The sequence below is a fragment of the Peromyscus eremicus genome, chromosome 13 (genome assembly GCF_949786415.1).
Source record: "Peromyscus eremicus chromosome 13, PerEre_H2_v1, whole genome shotgun sequence".
Lineage (NCBI taxonomy): Eukaryota > Metazoa > Chordata > Mammalia > Rodentia > Cricetidae > Peromyscus > Peromyscus eremicus.
Genome location: NC_081429.1, coordinates 31,407,587 through 31,426,660, shown reverse-complemented (window position 1 = coordinate 31,426,660; position 19,074 = coordinate 31,407,587). Strand labels below are relative to the sequence as shown.

The following is a 19,074-nucleotide window of genomic DNA, read 5'->3' as shown; positions in this document are numbered from 1 at the left end:
GAGAAAAAAGATAGCCTTGTTTCATAGCTGATTTTTTAAAAATTTCTTGTAAATTATATACTATGCAATACCTTTCCACTTGCAGAATCTTGAATGCTTAAATAATTTGGAGGCAGGGTGGTTGTTATTGGGATATTATACTCCTGAGAAGCTATTTGATCATGTTTCACCAGAGGAAGCCAAGCATATCCCACTGCAAGGGAACAACATGGAGAAAGTTTTGAACGCAAACCTCTATGCTAAGAAGCACAAATACACCATTTGTCACTATAAACATTGACTTCATTTAAAAATCAATAAATCGTATCTTTGTAAAATGTTCTCCAACTCTAGTTAAACACATTGACCTATTTCTGGTCACTTGTAAGTACCTGAAGTCTCCAGAGCCTCTTTCTTTTTGGCGTTAGCTTTGGCATTGATGTCACATGTGATGTGATGAAAAGAAAACAAAAGGTGGTGTTTTTCATGAAGTTGTGTTGGTAGCTCAATTTTCACCTGCAATGAAAGATATCACATTTGGATTGAGATTAAAATCATTTGCTTCACATCAGCACAAGAGTCAAATTTAAGTCCATGCTTAGTCAAAAATGATTTAACACTAAACAAATATTCAGTCTGCTGGCTGTAATGTATTACTATGTTATTTTTACATCTTATGTGGTAGATGATAATTTAGATTATGTAGCATCTCTCATTACATGATTTATGTTTCTAGAGTATGCATTAAATACACATATTAAAAAACACTCACTAACAGAAATACAGAATGTAAGGAAGACAAACATTAAGAACTACCATAAACTGTGTAAACTGTAAGTCCTAGCCTCCAGAGCATGCTCATGGGCATGGGTAGTAAACAAACATGTGTTAGCCATTCAGAATCTCAGACACTGCCCCAGAATCTGAATCTGCATCTTAATAGGATACCCAGGCAATTCATGTGCCCATCACCAAGAACTGTGGCTGTAAAGAAGGTAACTGGAAGCCTGGCCTCTGTCTCTCTACAATACAACGAACACATATGAAATGACTTTTGTCATAGCAAGTAATGAGTCACTTAATGAAGCTGTACTGAAGGGTTACTAATGATGCCTCTGATTAAACACAAACATAACACATAAAAGTGACATGGGTTATTCCATATTTCTGGAAAGAAAGGGTTTGAAATAACCACCTACATTTTATAGCACCTCTTAAATTAGGTTTTAAAGTTCTGTCACATGCATTTAATTTCCCCATTGTCTTATGAAGGGGACACTACAGAGGTGGGACTCAAGGCCAGAGATATTGGGGGCTCTGGATGAGTAAGAGATGGGTACAGCTAGTAATAGGTGGTTTCCAAGACAGTCCTACATCTTCTGATGACCCCTGTATACCAGGATTCCAAAGCCTGTCCAGGCATCATGCACTTAGCTTTATGTGAGTCACTAAGTAGTTATGGAAATAGTCAAGTTGAACAATAACTAATACCCATAGATTATTAATTAGATATCTTGTGCATCTGGCCAGTTGGTTTTCATTCTGCTTAAGGAAGGACTTAGGACTACAGATTTCACAGTGTGGTCCCTACAATGGTAGCATCGGTGTCGCCTGGAACCATAAAATCTTAGGCCTAACTCAGACATGCTGAATACCCAAATCTGAGTATTCTGCTTCAATCAGTCTTCCAGATAATTCTGATGTATGAGGATCCCTGAGGATTTTGAGGATCCCTGGATTTTAGTGAGTTACAAGCTGATATATTATTTATATAACAGTGTACTAACCTAGTTACAAAAGCCTATATACATTTTAAAATCCATGATAGTAAGGAGAACACTAGAAAATTTCTTCTGAGTCAATTTCAACTTCATTACATAGCAATGCACCAAGTACTCAGGAACTCCAGTTAACTAAATGGTAATGAAAGCATCCTTGTCTTAGGGTTTCTGTTGCTGTGATAAAATATCATGACCAAAAACAAGCTGGAGAGGAACGGGTTCATTTAAGCTTACAGTTCCATGTCATAGTCCATTATCAAAGGGAGCCAGGCAGCGCAAGAACCTGGAGGCAGGAACTGAAGCACAAGCCTCAGAGTAGTTCTGCTTGCTGGCTTGCTCTTCCTGGCTTGTTCAGACTGCCTTCTTACAGCACCCAGAACCACCAGCTCAGGAGAAGCCCTGCCCACAGTGATCTGGCTTCTCCCACATCATTCAACAATAAAAAAAAAAAAAAAATGTACCGTAGGCTTTCCCACAGGTAAATCTGGCAGAGGCATTTTGTCAATTGAAGGACGCTCTTCTAAAATGGCTCTAGCTTGTGTCAAGTTGACATAAAACTAGTCTTCACAATTCCTCACTTAAAAAATCTTGCAAATAGTTACATTTTATTGTAACAATGCATTGGATAATTTATACCTATTTTAAAGATAATGCCATCACTTTTCTTATAATCAAGGAAATAAAAACCTTAGTATTAAATCTGTGCTGCAAAGGCCACCAAGTGATTGATAATCTACATGCCGTGTGGAAAAGCTCATAGGTTTTTATGAGATTCCAGGAAATATGAGAAAATGAAAAAGATTAAAAGCCAGACTTAACAGCACTGAGACTCTGAGAACACTAATTTATGAAATTCTTACATCTACAGAAAATGCATCTTTCACACCTGTTTTGTCAAAAAGTCAATCAATATGGTAAATATTCTGTAATACGATAATAACTCTTTCCCTTAGCTTTTTGTTTTCTTTTTTAAAATCTTCTTATCTGGATTGATGGAGGGAAAATAAGAGCATTAAGTAGATAAGGAAGTCGGAGGTGAGGTCGGGGGATTCTGTTAATTAGTTTGAAAATGACCAATGTGTAACACGGGGAGGTGGGCAGAGAATGGCTCCCAAAGGTGACTCTGTGTTCTAAAACCCAGAACCCATGAATATGTGACTGCAAGACAAAAGGGACTTCAAAGATGTGATTAAGGTGAGGACCTTGGGTTATATCAGGTATTACAAGAGGGTACAGTGTGATCACAATGAGTTTCTTTCCTTCCTTTCTTCATCTCTCCATCTCCCTCCCTTTCTTCTCCTTCCTTTTAAAAAGGGATCCCGTGTACCTCATGCTGCCCTCAAACTGTCTAGACAGCAAAGGATTATCTTAAATTTATGATCCTCCTACCTCTGTTTCCCAAGGGCTGTGATCATCACACCCAGTTGTATGTGGTGCTAGGAACAGAACCCAGGACTTAATGTATGCTGGATGAACATTTCATCAGCTGAGCTACATTTCCAGTCCCACCATAGTTCTTATAAAAGGTAGGCAGGAAAGGAGTCACAAACCAAGGTATGAGGTGGTGTTTAGAGGCTGCAAGAGGTAAGGAAACAGATCTTCCTCTGGAAATTTCCAGAGACATACTGCCTCACTGACACGTTTATTTCAGCCACATGACAGCCAGTTCAGACCCCTGACCACCAGAGCTGTAAATGATGTGTATTGTTTTGAGCAACTGAAGGGTGCGAATTTCTTATAGCATCAATAGAGTAACTCATATAAAATCCTAGCTGGTTGTAGTAGTTTAGAGCTTTGTCTTATGGTTAGAAGCTGGGTTTAATCACTGAAACTTGTCTCAGGCTGTTTATAAAAGAGCTAATATGTGAGCATCACTTTACTACTAGCCTAGTGGTATTTCTTATGAGTCATAGGAAGCGGGGAAACTTCTATCTAGAGTAATATGGCCTGGTTTGAATGCTGACTGTCACTTAGTAGTCACTTGTGACAAGGTTACTTGAGCTAGTGCCCTAGTCTATATAACAGGAGGCGGTAACAGTACCAGATTCTCAAAGCTTTGGAGGAGTTAAGTGAGATGATATCTATATGCTTGGCGCACAATGAGAGTGTTGAATTTTTCAGAACAAGTCACACTTCCAACTGTGAGATGAGGGGATGGAGCCCAATGAAGTTCATGCAGGTATGAGCAATAGTGTTGATTCATAACATCTAGTCTTCCTGCTATAAAATGATATGATATGCTGCCACTGATTGGCAATTATCTAATATAATCTTTATTAAAATCACCCATAAAATAAATGAGGAAAAATAGTCTCAATGGAAAAGAATGATAAAATAGAACCATCTTTTTTTTGAAGGTCAGTCTTGTGCTCAGCTGCAGGAACTTGCAACATACACCAGGATTATCATCAGCGAGCGTCACATCAGTCAGTGTCACTTTAGAGTCTTGGAATGGGTACACTACTGTCCTCAATCTGAGATGTGGTCTAGACAAGGTTTCCCTGACCTACTCACCCAAGAGTTATAGGTAGAGGCTGTGGAGGCCTGGTCCTTACCTCATCAGAGAAATCTGGATTTTGAGAATGGTGAAGTACAGCTGTGTAGGCAGCTGAAGTGAAGAGCGGCCCTCCAGGTTTTCCGTAAATACACTGTTTAGAAAGTTATGAGGGAAACAATTGTTAGTGCCTGAAAATATTCTCAAGTGAGAAAAAGTCAATTCTTCAGTTTCCAATTCCAGTACCAATACCAGCACACTTTGTGATGGACATCCCAGGATGACATCTAGTTAACTTTGAACTTCGTTGATATATTGTTCTGTGTGTACTATGCAACGGGACATCAAAGAACATCTAAAAGTCTTTATTCATCTTGTAGGTATGACACAAGGGTTGAAAACTGAACCAACTTACTAGATGACTTTTGATTGCCATAAATATGAGTTAATGTTCAAGACAGATCCCTAAAGGATGCCTTCCTGAGAGAGTTAAGGTCCTCAGGCTTGGCTGGACCCCAGTTCCATGCAAACCAATTCCTGCTCGTGACAGTGGAGGTAGCAGGACAGACCCAGCTTTTGATGTTGTATCCTAACCTCTAATTGGGTCAGAGAACTGGAATAGGCTTTCATGAATCACATAGGTGAAGGGCACATATGCCTGGAGCTCTGGACCTCTCTTCTAGTCTTAGATCTGGTCATACTATGTCTCTGCATGATGTCAATAATTCAACGAAGCAGGGAGCCCACACACCTGCTGTTGTTTTTCTTTCCTAGTTCATCCCCATTACAAGCACTGCTTTGTCAGGCCTGTTGGGCTCTTCCTACCTAGTCATTGCCTTGTTTACTTAACAATGATATCACCTGCTAATTTTCCTCTCTTGATACTAATGCTGTGAAAAGCTTGGTCTGTATGGAGGCTCACAGTGGCTCAAGATTATCTTGAAGAATGCCTCTCTACCCTACATGAGTTAGCTCATTCTTAAGTTCATCCCCACTCTTTGAATTAAGACTACAAATTTCCTGCTATCATAAATCAGAGTATGATTGGTACTTGATGGTATCATGAGAAATAGACTGGGGCAATGGTAGGGTTAGTTAGCCATTATCTTGGTTCTTAACTACCTCTTCCCTCTGATTCACTGCAACCTAGAAGATTTGACCATAGGCTCAGTAAAAATAGCTTTCCTCTTTATTTTTATAGGCTATTTTTTGTTATTTGATAACCCTAAAAAAATAGTGCATATCATATATGAACTCTAGAAAAGGCAATCCAGTTTTATAGGTCAAAATAATGATACTATTAACTCATGTGATCAACAATGTGGGCTGTCTTTTTAGAGTCATTTTCTAGTCCCTAGGGCAGTTGGCTCCATAAATGTGAGCTCTATGGAGGTACCTTGCATTAACCAACTATCTTGTTCATAAATATGAGCTCTCCAGGGACATCCTGCATTAGCCAATATGTATAGTAGCCTTTCTATGGGGACAGCATGAAGGCAGGCTGGATGTACTGCTACAAATCACGCATGGTGAGTCAAGAGGTGGACTTAATTTGTGCACAGGGCAGACTTTTCATGGGGAACTACTGTATTTATTTCACACTATAATGAGTTCTCTTTTTCCAAATCATGAAGTGAAGAGCTGTGGGAGACTAGCATTTCGGATAGATGGGGTTAGTGATGGCTGTTAAGTCATATACATTTTCAGGAAATCTAAAACAAATGCCTGAAATTGCTCCTCATTTAACCATACTCATATAAAAATCCCCCAGTGGTGCAAAGGACCGAGGTGCCTGCCTTCCCTCTCATGCCGTGTCCCCAAGTGACTCGACTCACCTTCACGGCCTTGGCACCGTCTTCATCAGAATTTTTGAATTCAATGCACACAGTTATATTTCGTGCCTGAAATTATAGTGTGGGGGAAAATGGATATGGTAATTTCCTCTTAAATTAACATCCCAAACAATGTAAGGGCCTAAAATAAGTAGCTTCTAATTAAATATGAAAAAAATGTAGAATAACCACCATTGTCTTAGTCCTCAGAAGCAGCAGGATTTGGAGAGATTTTAAAGGAAACAGCAACAAAAAAAGCTCACAGTATAGGACTAAGCATGCTCTTTTCAGAGCATTGTAAGAACCAAAAAACTGGTCTAGATTAAATTTATGTCAGGCTGATTTTAGAAAAGATTATTAATATATTACACAACCATACATCCTCAAACAATTCAGAGATTAACAACTATAAGATAACTCTTCTGTAATACTTCAAGGTCCTGAAAATGCATTCATCTTTAAATAATTCTAAAGTAAATTCTAGGATGTACCCACCCTTGGCTAAGCATTTCCTCTAAGTCTTGGCTCATAGTTATTTCAAGTTGCTCTTTCAAGAACCATCTTGTGTGATCTATGTACAGTGAACTGAGAAGTTACCTTGTTGAAGCACTTCTGGCTATCGTACTTGAGGTGTTTGGGGTAGACATAAATTTGATTTTTGTATACTCTGTATGGTCGGCAATGCTTTGTTGAGTCATAAATCAATTCTTCCACCTCCACTGTAGGTTCTGACTGAGCCATCACGTTGAAAGGCTTGACAGGGATAAAGGACGATGTTACACAGTCTTAAAAAATCAGAAAATAAGAGTTTGTCATTTCATATGGGTCTTCTAAAGTGAACAACACTTAACGTATCTTAACATGAATCTAAAATGGAAATTTGCTATTGTGTAGCAAGAGCATGAAAATGTGAGAAGGGGGCATTGGGCATGAGAAAGTTATATATTTAGTATTAAAACTCATGGCTAAGAACCATGGAAAATCTTTGAGATGGATTTATATATTTTTAAAAAAGATTATTTATTATGTATACAACATTCTGCCTCTACGTATGCCTGCATGGCAGAAGAGGGCACCAGATCTCATTGTAGATGGTTGTGAGCCACTACATGGTTGCTGGGAATTGAACTCAGGACCTCTGGAAGAGCAGGCAGTCCTCTTAACCTCTGAGCTACCTCTCCAGACCCTGAATTTATAATTTTTATAATGTTTTCTATATGTAGAATATTCTAGGTAGATTTTTATAAGATAAGGTGTAATAATACATGTATTATTGCGTAGCAGAGTAAAGTTATTCAGTGAGTCTATTAGTGATAGTGACAGATGAATTAATAGTAATTTTTCATAAATGAGATGATTTTTACAGCAAGTGCCTAAAGCCCTCTGTACATTGTTTGTTGCTTTTCTCTCTCTTACATTTTTACCACCTTTAAAAATCTAACTTTGCAGTTAGCCTAAGGAAAAAAATAGCCTGAGAAAAAATAAGAAAAGATGGTTAAGAATGTATACATCAAAACCTCTGTCATTGCACTGTTTGAAGCAGGGAGCTGTAGTGTCGAAAGGGAAAAAGTCCTGGACTCAGATAAAACAAAGTGATGGGCTATACATACTTGGGAATCGGATGACAGTTCTAATATTTCATCAGGTATTGATTATAATATTTTCTCTATGTTCTCAAATTTCTCTAATACTCTACCCTTCTTTCAAGGAGAGTATTTAGCTTCCTGTTCTGTTGTCCTTTCTTTAGGTAATAAAGCCTTGTTCCCTAAATCAAGGAGAGAAAATGGCTAAATTTCTCCTCTGCTATTTCCCATCACTCAATGTGAAAATGATTTTGAGTCAGAACTTAAGTTAGAATTCTCATTATAGTTTATATTAAAATGATTTGTGGAAACTTATCAGGATAGATGGCCATCCTAATATTCCCTGTCTGTAGTCTCTACCCAGTTGTTTATTATAGGAAAACTTAATTCTGTATTCTGAAACCTTCATTTTTAGGTCAGTAAAAGCAGGAGTTTTACCATGTTCCAAATAAGATAGATAGTCTATATAATGACATTTTAGTCACTTAGGTGGCTGTGGCCAGTGCTCAAAGCAATTTGTTGTCAGTGAGGTATGGCAGAATCAGTCTATATTTGAGTCAGGGAAATTAGATAGAATCTGAATTCTTTCACTATTGGCTATTCATCCACTTGAGTCTGACTTTCCTCATAACACTCCAGGGTTCAAAGGATTATGTGAATAATTTAATATCTTGCTGGATATTACACCCATATTTGGATAACAGATGAAAGTTAAGCTGTTCAGGATACTGTTTTCGTTATGACTTCATTGTCTATCTCAATGGACAAGTAAGTCCCATATTCCTATAGTATAATGAATTCCTTTCCATTTTGGAAGACAAAATCCCCAAACAACCCAAATCTTGGGATCAACCAGTTAACTGAAGAACCAACCAAACATCCAAACAATCTCCCACAAGATACTCAGAAGTCTCTAAATGAACTGTGACATCAATGACATTGGCATCATACTTGGCTGCTCCAAGGGAATGTTGTCCACAACAATATCCAGGCTTCCAGGGATGGTCTGCATTTTGCCTGTCCGGTCAGCTCTGTGAAAGGACATCACACACACACACACACACACACACACACACACACACACACACACACACCGTATTATTTTTATTTTCAAAGAAAACCCCATCTTGTATTATAATTCTGAGCTTTGAGAAGTATAAAGAGTAGACAGCAAAAAGTGGTGTATTGATTTTTTTTTACTTGGTTAGTTTAATTCCTATAAAATATATGTTACTGTAAATGAAAACAAAAATTATGAAGGAGTCAAGTTACAGATATCCCGAAAAATATTTTAAACGTATTCTCTCTGACTTCACTTATACATGTAGCCAGATGAATATAAATTATATTGTCTTGTCAATAAGACTCATTTGAAATTGCTTAAGCATTTGACTGCCAAAGTGAGTTTTAAGAATTTTTGAGAACAAAGTTTTTGCTATACTTGCTAAGAGTTTGCATTTTTCCTTCTTCAATAACAAAGAACTGACTGTCTCTACATGCTCTTCTCACTCTCCTATTATCATGAACGTTCACTCTTTGACTCTGGAGTTCTGTTTCCTTCCCTGCTTACAGCCAATGGCATTCTTTGAAGGTTGAAGGACCTTTAGGAGGTAGAGTCTTGCTGGAGGAAGTTGGTCACTAGGGCTAGCATTAGAGTTTTACTGCTCAGCTCCATTCCCTATTCACTCTCTGCTTCCTGACTGCAGATGCAATGTCATCAGCCAACGATGTTCCTGTCACTACGTCTTCTGTGCCACAAAGCACCATATCCCCTGAGAGCATAAGCTAAAGTGAACTCTCTTCTCTTAAGTTGCTTTTACCAGGAAGCAGTTGGAAAAATAACTCATACACACACTATAGGATTATTGGATCCCCAAGGTTGTTTACCTCTCTTCCCACTGTGAACCATATTAGTGGCTTGAAGTCAGCAATGACAAATTAATTTATGCCATAGAAATTGGTCACCAGGAGAAATCAGTCCTAATTTAATGTCAGTCCTGCACTATGTATTGTAGGTGCCCCTCACATGCCATTTATAGTTTCTTTGTATTCACTGACAACAGGATGCTTGTTGTATCAGTTTATCCCCAAATCTTTGCATGTTCCATTCTGCTCATCATTATAGCTCTTCAAGTCTTAGGAGATTGTCAAGAAGGCAAAAGGAAACGGCCTTTTTATTTTCTCATGGTGGCTTGAGGGGCCTTGTGAAGACCTGGGTGTAGGATTTGACCAGGATGTTTGATGAGTGAAGGGAATACAGGTCTCTTACGTGACCAGTACTCTGCCTGGACTACAAAGGATTAAGTTAGGTACAGGGTCTTGCCTAAGAGTCTACTTCTCCTCCTAATCATATGTTCTAAAACCTTCCATAATGGTGACTATTAGATAGATTCAATAAACTATCCCTTCTATTTAAATAGCTGCAAATAATTCACTGATGCTGCAGAAGATATTGGCCATGCTTGTTTAAACATATCATCATATTTTTGAGGGATATGTAAAATTAGTTGATAAGAGACTGTTGATTCTTGGGCGGGAGAAACAGAACCATTATTCAAGGCTAAGGAGTATAAGAACACTCTGTGTATTAGAGGCTAACAGTGTAAGATAAATAATATAATAAGGTCATCTACATATCTCACGAAGAGGCTCCTGTGGGGAAGAAGTGGATTCTCCAGTCCCAACTGTCCTCTGCCAGCCCATATTATGTGTGGAAGGGACAAAATGACACTAAAGAATCAGGAGTACCATAAATAATGCTGTTTCCAGATACTGAATTTTGGGGGTGGGTTGTCACACAGCTATAGATGAATGATACAGCCCAACATGTGAGAAATCTTCTGTACGATTCTGGCAAACTGACTCATTGGCACAATTTGGAGGAAGGGAAGTCACTAGACAGTCATCTGTTTCTGGAGGTGTCTGGACAGTTGGGCCTCAGGGCCTCAGGTGTTATGGAGAGAGAAAAACAATGTGTTGATTACATAAAGGGGCATCCAGAATATCCTACCGTCTGTAGTCTGATACCAGTTTAAGCAGGTCCTCAGCTGAAATCTTGCTACTTTCTTGTCTATATAATGGAGAAAATCTTGAGTCTCTGTCCACGTTTCCTTGGTTGTCCTTAAATACAGATCTGCAGGAAAATAATGTTTATTTTGTTACTGTTTAAGAACTTGTGTTTTTAAGGAGGATAATTAATGATCATTTTAGTTTATAATAGAAAGTAGCCAGGGGACTTATCAAAATAAAAAGACACCAACTCTTGGACAGCGTTTTTCCCTTATAAACAGCACATTTGTGTCACATTCCTCATTTTCAACTATATATCCTCAAGAAGGAGCAGTTCCCGTTACAACTGTTTTTATGATGTCTGACATTTATTACCATATCAAAATCCTAGAGTATCAGGAAAAGCGGGAATATATTAATTTTTGCATGTGTGTTTGTGCCAGTGGTGAAGTTGTGCTGGTGTGTGTGTGTGTGTGCGCGCGCAGCAAGGCTTCATCCATCTTGTTGTGTGAAGTAAAACCTCTCACTGGCCTGAAACTCACTGCAGAGGCTAGGCTGGCTGGTCAGTAAGCTCTGGACATCCTCCTGCGTTTGCTTCCTCCGTGGTATGTCTACAGCCACGCATCATGTCCAGTTTTTTCCCCTTAGGTTCTGTGGCTCCAACTCAGGTTCCCACATTTGCAAAGCAAGCATTTCACCGACCGAACTATCTTCTAAGGTCCTCCTTTTAACTGTTTCCCCAAGGCACCCTAACCTGGGCAAGCAGGGGCCACTGCACTTTGGGTGGTGTCATCAGGATTTATGAGTGTGCAATAAGGATCGTGTTGTAATTATGACTGCAGAAAGAAAGCGTGATTCTTAAAAATGTCTTTGTGGAGGTCAACGAGGCTATGTTCTAACTTTTAGGACAGAAGTCAAGATAAGACGCAGGAAATGTGAGTCAGAGTCTTGCATTAAATAAGGGTAACGTTATGTTGTTTCCTTTCCTTGATCCATTTTGTGGGAACTATAACGCCTTACTTAGAACACACAATTGCTGTTGTCTAAGTGACGGAGTGAGGTCTGGCAATATTTGCTTCACGTGTACTTTGCTGACGTCAGCCCCACCCCCACACTTATTATGCACCGAAGAAAAATTCAGCCCACATGTAATTGCTTTTTCTTCAACATCAGAGAAACGTTGAATTTTTATTTCTTCTAGTTGAAGAGCCTTAACTAGAATATTTTATCATCTAAATGAATCAAATATTTTAATAAAGTAGCTGAAATGGCTTTGAAAATGGTATCAGCCATCGATGTTTAGTGTAAAGGAACACGGGGGAAAAAGGAACATGGGGGCTGGAAATGTATTGAAATGATGTTTTTAGACCCTTTGAAATCATCTCCTTATAGTTTTGTTGCAATTCTTGTTAAGTAGTAACTGAGGGGGAAAAAATCTCTCCTTGATAAAATTTTAATGAAATAACATCAGGAAAGCATAATAAAAACATCTCACTTGAAGACTAGAGAGAGAACGCAGCAGGTAAAGGCCCTTTCAGCCAAGCCTGCCTGCCGGTTCAGCTTCTAAGGCCCCTATGGTGGAAGGAGAAAGACTGTTTCTGCACATTGTCTTCTGAACTCCACAAGAGAGCTGCAGCAAGCTGCAGATGCCCTCCCCGGCCTCCACCCCACAAAGTAAATACATAAAAATGAGACAAGAATTTCAAAGCATTTAACACAAAAGATGACTTTTGCATAAATAATTAATCTATGTGAGCTGTGAACTCCATGTTGCTCATATCCACAGCTGTCTTGTGGAAATCCTTCACTGGGATTGGCTACTCATGAAGTATACTGCAGCCTGAGATCTTTATTTTTGATCCTTCTACCTCACTCTCTCTCAAGTGCTAAGATGAGAGGCATATAGCACCATGTGGGATTTAGGCATTTCTCTGCATGTGTGGATACAACAGATTAAAGTGGTTGTTAGGGCCCAGCATGGGCACATGACTATAATCTCAGCACTGAGGTAGTAAAGACAAAAGGAGGATTGGGTGTTCAATGCCATGATGAGCTACACAGACAACCCTCTCACAAAACAAACAAACAAACAAAAAGCAAAAAACTAAAACTCTCCAAGGTCTGAGGATGTAGTTCAGTGGTAGAAGTCACAAGGCAGAAAAAAAAGTTAATTTGGTTGATTGGTAATTTCAATGGCATAAAAATGAATGATCCAATAATAACAGAACTATAAAAAGACAGAGAGAAGGACCTGGTGAGGGTATACTAGGGGCTTTGCCACTGGAAGATGCATGCAGAGGTGGACCACCACTTGTTGGGATGGCAGCATGAGAATCTGAGATACTGCTGCATTATGCATCCTTAGAGGTACAGATATGAGAATGAAAATTTATTTTAGTCCTGCCTGATGAATTTTAAAGAAAATTGAGCACTGTCTGTTAGTCATTTGTAAGTTAAAATGAGACAGTGTGCAAGAATCTGTGAGGTAATCCTGGTGTGGGCTTGGGCCCCTATGATCCTAGAGGTGGCATGTATGGGAAAAGTTTAATTACAATAGGACATATTTGTAAATTCAACTTCTTTTAGAATGGTTAATTATAAAATATCCCACATAGCTCTGTGTGTCTGTGTGTGAGTGTGTGTGTGTGTGCATGTTCTACACCTATTCAAAAAATAATATTTTTTTGCTAAAAAGTGGCAGTACAGCTGGTGTCAAACCGGAGACCATACCAGATACATTTCAAATTAGATGTTCACAGCAACGAGATCTGTGTGTACTGCAGCAGCTGGGTAAAAATCTGGTTCCAAGCAACTGTTAATGCTACTATTTTAACCACAGTTGCTTTCAAATGTTTTAGGGTACACTCAACAGTTATACTGTGAAACAAACTGCCAGATAGAAAACAAAGTATGAAGGAAAAGCCAATGGAGAACCAGCAGCACCCACAATGTACTACCTACGCCATGGAGCTGGTCTATTCCCGAATGATGTGGGCACCAGCTAACTTTCTGAGGGTCCCGCCTTAGCTTACGCAGTGTTTTCCCTGGAAGGTGGGGGAGCGATTGCCTCTTTGGGTAGCTTGTGTGCTTACGGAAGCTAGATAATCCAAATGACCCAACATATCATAATCTCTACACGTTCAAGTCATTTTTTTCTTATTTGCCAGAGAAGCTCATGCAAATTGAAATCATTGGTGGTGCATACAACTTACTAACCAACAGTTGAACTGCTAGCTGAGCCCTAATACAGCAATGGCTTGTGGCTTCGCTAGCTTTCCTTTCCAAGAGTTGATAACACATTCAGACTCCACGGACGTTTCATCTGTCTTTCTTACAGTTGGTTGACATTTTAGAGTGATGGTGTTACTTCTAAGTGCCGTTCTGCCAATAACTGACACATTATTTACTTCTGTCCTCCACACTATTTGTCACTGACGAAAATTTACAAGAAATGGGGAGTTGTGGAGCATAAATGTGAACTCCACGATGACTTTCAATAATAATAATAATAATAATAATAATAATAATAATAATAATAATGACAATATATATACCATGTTTTTCATGTTTACCATGAGCTTTCTCTGTAAGGAAAGGCAGGAAGAAAGAGATAAAATAATATTCATAATGTCTTTTATACCAAATCTGTGTACATGTGAAGTTAACAGAACATGCTGCCCATGAGGCAGGAATTTTCAGCTCCATTCTACAGATGAGACTCTGGACCCATTGCTCAATCAATGATCCAATAAGTGGTGACCTGAACTTGTCAGCTTTGGTGTGTTTACCAGGCTTAGCAGCCTGGCTCTCCCGCCCTTGCTGCAAGGCTGTCTGAATGCAAGTCAGTTCTTGCAGCCTGCAGGGATCTGTCATGGCTTACTGGGCCTAGAATCCTTTTGTCCTTCTATCTGCCAGTCTCCAGTCTTAAATAATGGCCATAACATTCTGACACACACTGGTGGGTTTTCTCTGAACATATGCCTCAATGGAAGCTGTGTGAACTGAAGAATGCCCAACAGGTCAACCCTTCCTTCTGGACTTTGCATTTTGAGTTGAAGGAACTGCCTGTGAGATAATGCCACCAACATTCATTAAGTGGATGCTCTGTTCTAGGCCTGTAATTAACCTGTTTTAATTAAGTTGTTTCATTGCTGATCTTGATTTGTTTTATGAGTCTATTGCCAGGGTTTCCCCCATTTAAGGAATTCTTATAGCAATGCAGGTGTAATGAGTTTGAGAAGGACACTTGGAGTTGATGTGTCAGTAGATCTGAAAAGCAAGTTCTATTTTCCACAGAGGTTCCATTTCTTGGATGGATGGTCTACTACTTGTGCCCAAAAAACTCAGCTTTTCCATCAGAGTCAACTGGGGATATAACTGTCTGTGCTAATTCATACCAAAATCAAAGGCAGCTTAAGTGATCAACTTGATGGTCTCATTTGGACATTCACATACAGAGCAGAGCTCTATGAATAAATGAAGGTATGCAGGTGCACAGGAAAGTATGCACTATCCCTCCTTATCTTATGTCCATTAGGCTCTCAGGACTGAACAAACATTGTATTCATTAAATCGGTTACATATAAACAAGTTATGATTTCGATTTGGTACTTACTGAGACCCCCCAGTATATCTGGCCATGCCCCCACTGTATACAAGTCAGGAGCTTTTAGATAAGCTGTCTTGCTGAACTAATTTGTGAAGTATATATCTCTGCAGAGCTCATGATGTCTACGAAGATGACACCATGTTAACATTTCTTTAGGTGTGGCTCCATTAAAAACAATAGACAACATAAAAGCATTCAAAGCCATAGCTTCCAATGCGGAGTGTAAGCGCGTCTCTATTCTGTGAATTACAAAGTAGGATCTTACCTCACGGCCCAAGCAAATGGCATCCGATATTTCCCCAATTTGCTGCAGAACTGCCTATTGGATTTGAGTATTTTTTGTGCAAACTGAGGAAAAAATAAATAAAATGTTATTTAGGGACAGCCAATTACAAACTGTACATGTGGAATAATAATGCTTATTTTTCCATTTTTATTATCTACTGAAATTCTATACAGTTTCATCTTACTGGCACATAGATTACATATAGTACCCTCTGTGTTCAAGTTATTGTAGAACTCTAGGCTTTCTTTTTAATTTGAAAATTCTAAGTGTGGAAAATCCCCTAGTCTTGAAATATCAACTATTATCCGCTCACCCTGCTTCTCTTCCTGCCTTCTTCCCTGCCTACCTTCCAGCTAGGAGAAGTTAAAATCTTGAATGGAAAGTTATCGAATTTATATTCACAATTGCTCACATTTTTTACTCAACAAGAGGCCTTTTCTCTGAAGAGCTGCATGGACCCTGCATTCTCTGTCACACTTTCTCAGATCTATTGCTATAGTGGGGAGGTAGCTGGAGTAAGTACAAGAGACACTTCCTTTTTCAGTGCTGGAGCAAACCCAGGGCTTCACACATTCTAGGCCAAATGTGACTGAGTGTCAATAAAATTTCCTTTACAAAAGCTGGTAACAGGCTGGATGTGATCTGAACAGATAGTTTTCTGAACCATGATATGAGAAACTCATAAACACGTTAAACTACAGTCTAAATTGTTGCACATGCTCAGATTCATTGGCTTTGAGTTATTTCCTTGATATCATTCCTTTGTATGGAACATATATACTTTAAATACTTATCTTCTAGTAAATGGAGGTAGTCCATAATTTGATTATTTGAAATAAGAAGGCGATAGAAAGAAGAAAGCAGAAAAACATCACTGATCTTATCATTCATCCACTCCTCCTCCTCCTCATCTCTACCTCCCTGCACTTCACTGTTATTATATTTAATGTACAATCATTTGTCTCTGCTCTTGAGTCCATTGTCAGCTTGCTGATATTTTAGCAAATTGCCTTCACTTGATCCCAACACCTAACTTTGTTATTGTAAATACCTCCATCTTTGGGTATTTTGGGGGCTAAAATGATATACAAATTTCAACTCATGGCTACTAATACAGTGGTTCTCAACCTGTGGGTCATGACCCCTCAGGGGGTGGGGTCGAATGACCCTTTCACAGGGGTCACCTAAGATCATGGGAAAACATAGATATTTGCATTACAATTCATAACAGAAGCAAAATCAAAGTTATGAAATAGCAACAAAAATAATTTTTTTGGTGTGAGGGTCACCACAACCTGAAGAACTGTATTAAGGGGTTGCAGCATTAGGAAGGTTGAGAACCACCTTACTAACAGATTCATAGACATCAGAGACTGTTGAGTCAAAAGGACATAAACCCAAAAATGTATAATTTAAAATGTTTTTGGTAGATATTAATTGTACTGCTGGGTGAATGTTGAAAAGTCATACATTTATCAGGAAGGCAGCATGACTTTATTTCTTCAAAGTGACTGAAATTATTTATAAGAAAATAATCTTTACCTTGTTGGAATCTGGGTTCTTAATATAAGGTTCAGCACCGCTCGTAATGTTTCCCATTAAGACTTTTTCGACTTTGGCCACCAAAACAATTTCAGAGTGTGGATCACTCACAGAGAATATAGCCTACATTCAAAGAAAGCGGTAAATAACTACCATAGAAGCCACCCTGAAGACATTCACAAAATGTCATTAAAAAAAGACAGCTATAAGGAATTTTTTTTTTTGGGGAAATTGCCCATCCCGTATGACCCATTGTTAAGGAACAATCTAAGGGACAAGGCTTTTCAGTCCCATTACAAGTAAACAAAGTGCAACCTGCTTTGGGAATTTTAACCACTCTTCTGGAATGCCCTTTATGTGAGGTTCTTCTGATTGTCTTGGTGTGCCCCCAGTGTCCATGTTGCCGTTTTCCAAGGCCGGTGGCGCCCCGGAGAGCATCTGCCGGACAGCAGGGTGATTCAGATCCACGTGGAAATCGGCGGAGATCTTCCGGCTATCTCTGAGGTCATAAAGTGCCACACTCACAAAAAAAGGCTCAATCTGTTGGGGAAAAGAAAACCCAGATGACTCTGACATAAGGCAGTCACCCGTCCGCCACCCTGAGCACCACCGCATCTCAACACATCGGATAAAAGGCATGCGGAAAGCGAGTTCTCTTTGACCCAGTGAAAAGTACCCAGAATCCCTCCCTTCAGCAGAGGCCTCCAAGCCCAGGGTGGCCTCTCGTTTGTTTCTTGACCCTAGATTCCCACCCAAGTATGCTTTTCCACGTGTTTTACCACCAGCAAATTAGGCTTTAACAGCCTTCAAGTTGTTTTCCCCATGCTCTAAGAAAATACCCTTTAACCTCAGTTTCCCCAGATCTTTGGAAAACTAAAATGGGAGCCTAGAAATGTCTAGAGTGTACTGAGAAATACTTCACTAGTCTAACTGCTTTTCAGATTTCTTTTCTTTTCTTTTTCTTTCGTAACAAGGTCCCTCTGGGTAGCCTTGGCTGTCCTGGAATTTGCTCTCTATACCAGGTTGGCTTTGAACTCAGAGATCCACCTGCATCTACCTCCCAAGGTCTGGAATTAAAAGCATGTGCCACCACTACCTAGCTAAATGTGTAGCCCAGGCTGGCCTTGAACTGGTGATCCCCCTGCCTCCATCTACTTAAGCAAATCCTACTGGTGTGTGCCACCACAACCGGTGCTTTTCAGATTTTTTTTTAAAAAAAAATCACAGCTTGAAATGATCATAATGATATTTATTTTACATTGGTGCTGTGCTTTCTACTATTTTGTGCAGTTTTAATACATTCATGAATATGATAGTGTGACACAGATGAACACTGGCTTGTGAAAGGACCTGTTGTCAGAGAAGGTGGGAAGTCTCCTGAAAAGAAGTCGGTATTTAAGATGAAGTTTTAAAAGAGACATCATGTGGTCTCTTCATTGTGTACTAATTTTGAAGTCCACCACATTTCTAGCACCAGGGTCAGCTCTTACCGCAACTATGATGCTAACTAACTTCTGGTCCTGTCATCTGCCAGTTTTCTTAACCCTAAGGTTACCGTTGTCCCTTCAACAACATTTGTAGATACATATTCCAAGATGACCCTCTATCTTGCTGTTCTTCAAGCCCACCTCCCACCAGTCTGAATTCTCAGTGAGATCTGTGACTGTGCCGGCTCTCAATGGCTGTGCTATTCTGTCATTCTGTACATGTGTTAATTAGGACTCCAGGGAGATGACACCCTCCTCATTGTCATTTTTTTTTTTTTTTAACATAAGCAGGCTGGATGGGAGATTACTGAACACGATTTGGTAGGGTACAGGAGAGTACTGTGGAAGCCCTCAGGAATGCAGGGCTAGCCACTAGTCCCGGGGATCACTATTGGGGACGTATTTGATTCCTCAGCCATCAGGAATGAGCCACCTCTCAGCAACCATGTCTTCAAATCCATCTGCATTTATT

General features: G+C 39.3%; 1 protein-coding gene across 1 annotated transcript in view; it reads right to left on the bottom strand.

Moving 5' to 3' along the window:
* The window catches only part of Dock10 (dedicator of cytokinesis 10), a 197,801-nt gene that overhangs the window by 68,424 nt on the left and 110,303 nt on the right, over positions 1-19,074 (bottom strand). Inside the window, exons 12-21 of the mRNA XM_059278216.1 lie at positions 17,431-17,655; positions 17,116-17,238; positions 15,553-15,635; positions 10,680-10,802; positions 8,621-8,700; positions 6,684-6,871; positions 6,090-6,155; positions 4,316-4,408; positions 372-495; positions 72-193 (exon numbers count right to left, since the gene is read on the bottom strand). Of these exons, the coding sequence (XP_059134199.1) occupies positions 72-193; positions 372-495; positions 4,316-4,408; positions 6,090-6,155; positions 6,684-6,871; positions 8,621-8,700; positions 10,680-10,802; positions 15,553-15,635; positions 17,116-17,238; positions 17,431-17,655 (1,227 nt within the window). The remainder of the gene's footprint in view (positions 1-71; positions 194-371; positions 496-4,315; positions 4,409-6,089; positions 6,156-6,683; positions 6,872-8,620; positions 8,701-10,679; positions 10,803-15,552; positions 15,636-17,115; positions 17,239-17,430; positions 17,656-19,074) is intronic.